This window comes from Colias croceus, chromosome 30 (genome assembly GCF_905220415.1).
Source record: "Colias croceus chromosome 30, ilColCroc2.1".
In the NCBI taxonomy this organism is placed as follows: domain Eukaryota; kingdom Metazoa; phylum Arthropoda; class Insecta; order Lepidoptera; family Pieridae; genus Colias; species Colias croceus.
In genome coordinates this window covers 672,049-681,524 of record NC_059566.1, presented here as the reverse complement: position 1 = coordinate 681,524, position 9,476 = coordinate 672,049, and the positions used below count along the sequence as shown (strand labels likewise).

The window sequence follows — 9,476 nt, the reverse complement described above, 5'->3', positions numbered from 1 at the left end:
TTGTACCGCCTCGTTGACTTCTCGAAATCACTGGGATCAATTTTAGTTACATTTAGTTGTATCTGTACGTGTTTAATACAATTTATATTATCTATGTTTACCAAAACCGACTCCGTAGTGTTTTTTACGTTTTTTAATTGGTCGCTTCCCCAACGCGCGGCAAGATTGTTAAATTTGACATTTTATAGTTACGCGGGTTTTTGACAACTTGGAAATGTGTCATTTTTGACGTTGACGTTTCGATAAGTTATCTGTGCTGCTCTTGACAATTTCAAATATTGTTTGTGATCTGATGTTGAGGCAAGAGAAATAACTGATGTGAAATTTATTTTACATTTCAAGTAGTCTAAAATTCGTATACTGTCGCCTGCGTTCGTAACAGTTTGTATCAGCGGTAGTTCTAACAATACTACAGATAATGTAATTTACGTAGTACAACAACAGCTGTACCTATATTTTGAGTTACATTTTTAATTCAATACATTATTTCTTTTTTTTATTGTAACTAACTATTTTTAATAATATATTTTTGTTATAATTTTTTGTATGTACTGTATGTATTTTAAGTCTACACTTGCAATAAAATGACGTCACTAAAGTAACAGGTTTCAGTAACAGCGATTTTGTGTAACATGTTATTTCACTGTGATTTTTAGAACGCTGATATAAACTGGTAAAGAACAAGGCCGTACCCTTTTAGGAAATACTCCGTACCTACGTAGTATAATATAGTTAAAGTTAGTTTAAGTTATAACAGATAAAGACTTGAATAAAGTCAGAATTGTGTTTTATTTTACCCTTTTTTCCTTTAATTAAGTAAAATATATTTAATGAATACTATGTTCACTTTTTATTACATGAAGGTTTTTACCTAGAAATCTTTATATTCGAATTTAAACCACATATAATTACAATACTTACTTTAACTACCTACTAGTATTTGTACACACCAACATAAAGTGTACCTAACTACAAGTTTCATCAAATTAATTCAAAAAGTTGGTGTCTCTTATCGTATACTAGCTGCGCCCCGCGGTCTCACCCGCGTGGCTCTGCTCCTGTTGGTCTTATCGTGATGATATATACCCTATATAGCCTTCCTCGATAAATGGGCTATCTAACACCGAAATAATTTTTCAAATCGGACCAGTAGTTCCTGAGATTAGCGCGTTCAAACAAACAAACTTCATCTTTATTAATTAAATTAGAAAAACGTTGTGGTTTCCAATACTATGAAATCTAATATGGTTTATAAGTATTTACTGCCACAGATGCATGAATATACTACCAGTATCATCAAATTAATTCAGAAAGTTCGTGTCTCTTATTGTACAGTGACTTATTCACAAACGTTGTTAAACATGAGAGTTTTCATAATATACTATGAAATTTAATAAGTTTTATATTAACGTTCACAACTAGAAAGGTAAATAACCACCAATTTCAGCAAAATAAATTCTATTCGATATCCTGTTAGCATAATATTATGACACATGCGATTTCTGAAAGCTCCAGAAATAAAGTTCCAGAAATAATAATTTTATATATAGTACTAGCTTCCGCCCACAACACCGTCCGCGCGGAAAAATTAAGATTTAATTTTTTCTACGTATTTTTCCGGGATAAAAAGTATCCTATTTTATGCCTAGGATAATAAGGTATAATTATACCAAGTTTCATCGAAATCGAACCGTTAGTTTTCACGTGATGCCTGAACATACAGACAGACAAAAATTTTTTTAATCACATATTTGGGTTTGGTATCGATCCAGTAACACCCCCTGCTATTTATTTTTTCAATATTTTCAATGTACAGAATTGACCCTTCTACAGATTTATTATATTATGTACCTATAGATAGGTAAGAAATCTTTCAATAATTTGACTATATCGTCTTATTCTTCATTGATGTTTCTCTTATACAAACCACAAGCTTATTAGATAATTTTTATAAAATATACTGCTTATCTGAAAATAGCTGTGCCAGTTTCAAACGCGGACGAACCAGAGGACAGTGTGGCTAGTGTGAGTTTTCATCGAGTACGAAACGTTACCATCGCGTCTACGTCACAGCGAAATTTGTATGGGGAATCAAAGCTTCCCCATACGTCCGCTAGGGGCGCTATTCGATTTCCCATACTAATTCGGCTGTGACGCAGACGCGATAGTAACGTTTCGTACTCGATCATAGTACTCGATCAAACTCACACTAGGGGTACAGAACTAAGTATTTCAATAGCTCTTGTATTACTCTGATGCTTACCTATATTGCTGTAAAGTTTCATCCAAATCCGTCGTTTTTGAGCCAATTTATAATATTAGTATAGATAGTGTCCAGCGGACAAAGCCACCGATAAAACACACATTCTTTATTTCACCCTATACATTAAATAACCTGGATCCAGTTTAGCAATCCAAATTTCATTAAAATCAGTGCTTAGTAACAGAAAGAACGTTTTTTATATTAATATTAATTAATTTTCATATATTCCGTTAATAAGCTCGCTGTTGATTACGTGATCATAGTAAATTAATAGATGAAACATTCTTAAAATAGTCACATTTTTAATACAGCGCCATCTATCGTAATTGATAAAATTCGAAGTGTTTCATACGCATCATAATCATGGGTACCTATATTATGGTCTTATCGCAGAGGACTCCCCCTAGCCCCTAGATAGTAGGTACTAAAAGGTAGGTATAAAACTATTTAGAAGTCGCTGTTTTAAAATTAATCATAGCAAAAACTATACAGTTTCCTTTACATAATAATATGTGCTTTTGTTCTCTGTAGAAACTACCTAGTAAATATTGTTAAGTAATAAGCTTGGTTGCACCATATTTTAGTTATATTTAAGATAAATGTCATATTTAACAGTAACTAACGGTCACATACAGTGACTTCGAAGGTTTTTTAAATCAAATTACATCTCATTTTTTTTTTTGACGCTTGACATAATATTTAACGTTATTAACATTAAAGTTAAAGTTAGTGTTAAAATCTAGACGTCGTCTATAAAATTGTCAAATGGGGCAACTCATGATATTTTCCCGAACTATTAATAATTTTACATGTTTGTTCTCGCTAAAGTAACTTAATAATGCATTTTGACGATTCAAAAACGCTCCTGAAAGAAGTCCAGATGATTGAATAAATGTTAGACTTACAGTTTTCGTTTTTAATTATACGGCATGATTTTAAAAGAGCAACTACCTATGTAGTTTCTTGCCGGTTCATCTCCATAGATACTGCTTTCCGAATCGGTGGTACCTACCTAAATGTAAAAAAATATGTAATGACGATTCCAAAGCGCTTCTAGAAGAAGCCTTATAAATGAATAAATGTTTGTAGTGTAATATTTAGTAAAGCGTTTAAAGCTCGAACTAGTTGCCTATATTTCTGGGAAATGACTTGACCGATTTTTATGAAATTGTATGTTACCTAAGTAATAAGTATGTATATTTGTCGCAGTTATATGATTGAATCTACTATTAAAATGACTAAAGTGGTTTACTATATCTTTTATCTTGATTGAACGTTATTTTAGCAGTCATTGGTTTGGATAAGGGGCCATCCCCTATTATTTTGTTAGGTTATTTCACTGTTAGATAGTCCATTTATCGAGGAAGGCTATAGGCTTATTAGGCCAAGATAAATAGGAGCGGAACAATGCGGGTAAAACTGCAAGGCACAACTATTGTTTAAATAAAACAAACAAATTGTACAAATTAATTTTTATTTACAAGTTTATATAAAAGTATAAATTAAGTACAATTATTACAAATTATTCATCACTCAATCGACTTCCGGTGACTGTCAAAGTAATACGTACAATTGTTGTGCTCCGCTATTTAAACCTCAATCATCTGTATAAGTTATCCATATTCAGTGAAAAGTGTAATTATTCAAAAATAAACATCGAAATTGCACAAAAATCATCGGGAACTAAGAAAAGATAAGTTTTCAACAATTGAATTTACTAATTAATAATTCCATAATTCAAAGCATTTCGATAACCAACAGCTGTTATTGACAGATGTCACATATTTGACAAGTGTCAAATACATACTGCCAACATAAGGAAAATATCGGGAGTTGCCATTCGAAAAAGATAAGGGAAAATATAAAAGTCGGGTGACACGATATTGACCATAGACTAAAACTAAATTTTTTTAAAATGAATAATGAAGCACTTTTTGACAAACTTAAAACCGAAATGCAAAACCAAACTAAAGAAGTCTTAAATAAAATGGATGAAAAACTAGCACCTTTCACACGAGAAATTGAAGAATTACGATTAGAAAATAAAATTTTAAAAGAAAAAATAGCGAATTTGGAGAAAAACAGCAGATCAAACAACATTATTATTTATGGTCTTAAGGAAACAGAATCATCCCAAACAGATCTTTTGGAAAAAGTAACTCAGAAACTTACTACCCATCTGAACATTACGGTTGAACCTAAAGATGTAAATAAGATTTATAGAATCGGAAAAAAAGATACTGTTGGAGGGAAAACTAGACCAATACTCATGGCATGTGTTAATGGTTGGTTGAAAAATACAATTATGAAGAATAAGAAGAAACTTGGTGATGTTTACGTATCGGAAGATTTTCCTAAAGAGGTCTTGCAAAAAAGAAGAGAACTACACGAAAGGGTCAAAGAAGAACGAGATAAAGGGAATTATGCGACTATTAACTACGATAAACTTATTATTAAAGATTATTCTACACAGACAAACAACCGGAAAAGGGATCTATCCATATCACCAAGTACCCCAATCCAGCCAGAGAAAAACGTACCGACAAAAAATAAGAAAAACGCATTCACACTAATGAGAGGCCGATCCAACTCTACAACATCTCTAACTGGAAAAGTAGAACACAACGCATAGCAAATACCTATCAGCCACCGGAACAATATAACACAAACCACTATAGAAGAACTTAAAAATACTTTCCCCAAGCCGGTTGGTCACCGTGGGGACAACGACCAACACCCTCACCCCTCAAAAATGAAGCGCAACCATCTGTTAAAAATCTGCACCTACAACGTAAGATCCTTAGCATCACAAGAACGATTAATTGAACTGCTGCATGCACTGAAAAGCGTAGACTTCGATATTATAGGACTGAGTGAAGTAAGGAGAATGGGCTGCAAAATCGAAGAATTACAGGAATACATACTCTGCTATACAGGAGAAACAAAGGGACTATATGGCGTAGGATTTTTAATCAAAAAGCATTATAAAAATTGCATAGTAAATTATAGTGGAATATCTGAAAGAGTAGCGGTATTACAACTTAATCTAAACAAACAACTTCTTACACTTGTTCAAGCATACGCACCTACCGAAAAAGCGAGCGAGGAAGAACTTGATAGATTCTACAACGATCTTAGGACGGCCCAGGAAATCGAAGGCAAAACCGTATTCGTTATGGGAGATTTCAACGCCCAAATAGGACAACCATCTAGTCATGAAAATTTTGTAATGGGTAAATTTGGATATGGGAGACGGAATGCTAGAGGTGAAAGATTAATTCAATATGCTTGCGAACAAAAACTGTTTATAATGAACACATATTTTAAAAAGAGGCACAATAGGAGATGGACTTGGGTGTCGCCAGACCATAGAACGAGAAACGAAATTGATTTTATAATGTGTAATGAACCTAAAATTATAAATAATGTAGAAGTTCTGAATAAACTGTCCTATCCGTCAGACCATAGATTAGTACGAGCATCTCTTTCATTAAAAATACCGAAATTGAGCAGGAAAACTTTCAGATCGAAACATAAGTTACCTTCAACTGACCAAGAAAAAATGTTCTACATAAAGCTACTGAAACAAAATTTAGAAAATAAAATAAATCTCAATCATGATACAAAAAACATACAATATTTCTACGACAAATTAGAAAACATAATCTCAACAAGCGTTATTAAAAAACCTACAACTAATAACAGAGACAATAAAACTCACATACTAAGCGAATCAACAATAAAACTACTAAACAGGCGAACAGACTTATTAAAAACTAAAAATAAAACAAAAGAAATTAAAGAGGAACTTAAAAAATTGTTTAAATTATCAAATAAAGAAATAGCAAGAGATTACAAAAACCATAGAAGCAAAATTATAGAGAAAAACTTAGACAAATACAGAAGCATCAAACGAGCTAACAAAGAACTTATTACACATAAAGACTGGATACTTAAACTAAACAAAAAGCAAGACACAACTAAAACACGTCAGGATATTATTAACTACGCAACTTCATTTTATAAAGAATTATATAAGAAACCAGAAATAATGATACAAACTACACAGAAAAAGTCCTTGAGTACGCAACATAAGGAAGATATTGTAAACGAATTTGTTAGTGAGGACGAAGTATTAAAACATATCAAAAAACTAAAATATGACAAAAGTCCAGGCCCAGATAATATTACCAATGAAGCTTTAAAGATAGGTGCACCAGTACTCACTCCATATCTCGCACAACTTTATAACTTAGTACTTCAAACCGAAAATGTACCTAAACAATGGTACAGCTCAGAGATAGTTTTGCTCTACAAAAAAGGTGATCCATTAGATATTGCTAATTATAGACCTATTAGCCTTCTATCTAGTATTTATAAACTTTTCACATCCATACTTTTGAGTCGGTTAACACCACTAATAGATTCCCAACAACCAATTGAACAAGCAGGCTTTCGTTCAGCCTTTTCAACTATAGATCATATCCACACGTTAGACCAAGTACTAGAGAAATATAAAGAGTTCAATCACCCGCTTTATGTAGCTTTTGTTGACTACTCAAAAGCATTCGACTCCATTACTCACTGTTCAATTTGGAAAGCGCTCGAATCATGCAAAATAAGTACCACATATATAAACATTCTAAAGAACATCTACTCTCATAGTGTAAGCAGAATACGGTTAGAAAACAAAGGAGAAGAGATACAAATCGGACGAGGAGTTAGACAAGGCGACCCCTTATCGCCAAAGCTGTTCATCGCAGTATTGGAGGACGTCTTCCAGAGTATTGACTGGAAAAACAAAGGGCTGTGGATTTCAGGCCGATATCTTAGTCATCTAAGATTCGCAGATGACATAGTTCTATTTGCCAACTCAGCCAACGAACTAGAACAAATGCTACAACTGTTATCGAACTCCAGCCAGGAAGTAGGCCTACATATGAACCTTCAAAAAACTAAAATAATGACCAATTCTCGAACTAAACTAATACAAATATCCGGTAATAAAATCGAATATGTTAACAGCTACATATATCTGGGAAAGCTAGTATCATTTAACGAAAACTGTAATGAAGAAGAAGTTGATAGAAGAATTAATGGGACATGGAAAAAATTTTGGGCTCAAAAAGAAATTTTAAAAGGAGACTACCACATAGGATTGAAGAGAATAGTAATGGATACCTGTATTTTACCTAGTTTGACATACGGGAGCCAGACATGGACATATACAAAGAAAATTAAAAACAAAATTACCACATGCCAACGTTCAATGGAACGAAGTATATTAAAAATAAAAAAAATACAGAAGATTAGAAGCAAAGACATAAGAAATAAAACTAAACTAACAGATGCTCTCCGCCAAGCTCTACATCTCAAATGGCAATGGGCGGGGCACATATCGAGATATACAGATAACAGATGGACATTACTGACAACTAAATGGGCAGGACCAACAGGAAAAAGGAAAAAAGGTAAACCAAGAAAGCGATGGGCTGATGATTTAATAGAAACGGTGGGCAAAAACTGGATGAAAATTTCACAGGATAGGATTACATGGAAGAGGAGAGAGGAGGCTTTTACCCAATAAGGGGTCCGTGGAAATAAGAAAAAAAAAAAATTAAACTAACATTAGATACTAAAATAGATTAAGTTAAACTAACAACTAACAAAACATTTGAAATGTAAATTTTGATTTATTACACGGAATAAATGAGCTTTATTATTATTACAAATTATTGTAAAATACATGTCAGTACAGACAAGATGGGCCAGTTTCACGATTTGTTGATAAAGTGACTGCTAGCTACACTTTTTGACATAAATTTTCATACGATAATGGTATATTTAACTGACAGATAACTTTAACAAAACATATACATTAGTTGTGAAACTGGCTAAAATTGATTAAAAATTGAATACATTCAGTCAAATTTTCGGTGTCTTATTATTTAAAATTTTGTGTCATAGTTTATTTATTTTTTTATATTCGTGATGGTTTACAAACTCAGGTGGTTAGGTGTCTCAATAGATACTAAAATTCATATTATCTACTTACCTTTAGAGTTAGCGCGCAAGAGCAACTTTTGTCTCCTTCACTATTTAGTCTCTCCCATCAACTCTATGGGGAGTTGCGTCGCTACGTGCGCGCACTTTCTTACTAGCCCATAGAGTTGATGGGAGAGACTCAATAGTGAAGGAGACAAAAGTTGCTCTTGCGCTCTTTATTTTTTAGAAAATCTCATAACACAATCTACATAGTACTAATAGAACTTGGAGTAACATACTTTAATAAAATAATTCTTTGAGTGATGTAACAATTATTTTTAAAAATTGTAAAAATAAAGAGCCGAATTATTTAGGTGCCGAGCACACGTGTCAGAAGTGAAACTTCTTTGACAAGATTCAAAGATACTAAAATCGTCGCCTTACTCCATGACGTGACGATATTGCCATGACGCAACCTTGAAAGTTTACACTCAATGCGCCTAAAGAAGTTTCACTTCAAAAATACATTTTCCAACTTCATTGGACGCTAAATATTGTGTGTCCAGTAAAAATCATTTATTTATAATAACAAATACATATAAAATGTAAAGTTTGTCATTCAGGATCAATGACCCTTTCAAATAAATAAATATCTAAGTACCTACGCACTATGTTATGTTCACTGCACAATTTAATAAACTTATAAAATTATCAAAGTCTTTACAGATACTCTAGAAACCTTTAAATAAAATTGCAATATACCTGTCTTGTTTTTATGATTGACGTTTCATGTGAGCAAGAGCAGGACACAGCTATGGTAGAAAATGGTAGAAATTTATCTATGTTTAACTTTTTATTAGTAAGTCCGTAAATAACTAGGGTCACAATACTGCCCAAATTGTCCAATGCAAAACTCTGCCCAATATATTAAGCAGAGTTTCCTAATGACTAATACAAATTTGAACATAACTGCCACGAAATAAGGTGTTAATTTCAATGAATGTTTTATAAAACTTACGGACATTTTTAAACGATCTTTTAATATTTTCTCAGTTCTTTATATTATGTCACTACTTGGCACAGGGTTTTTCAAGTGATTACTACACTTTTTTTTAAGTGAAACTTCTTTATCGGGGTTGGAAAAAAATTTAGTGTAAGATTTCTTCGTTACGCGTGACATTTTTCCGTTACGCGCCATCTTTTTCTTATCCCTACCACGCGTGATTCG

General features: G+C 32.7%; 1 protein-coding gene across 1 annotated transcript; it reads left to right on the top strand.

Annotated features, from left to right (window-relative positions):
• The first annotated feature begins 4,250 nt into the window (after nt 1-4,250).
• Nucleotides 4,251-4,895, top strand: LOC123704509. Its single transcript, XM_045652888.1, has one exon. The coding sequence runs from the start codon at nt 4,251-4,253 to the stop codon at nt 4,893-4,895; it is 645 nt and encodes a 214-aa protein (XP_045508844.1).
• The last annotated feature ends 4,581 nt before the right edge of the window (nt 4,896-9,476 follow it).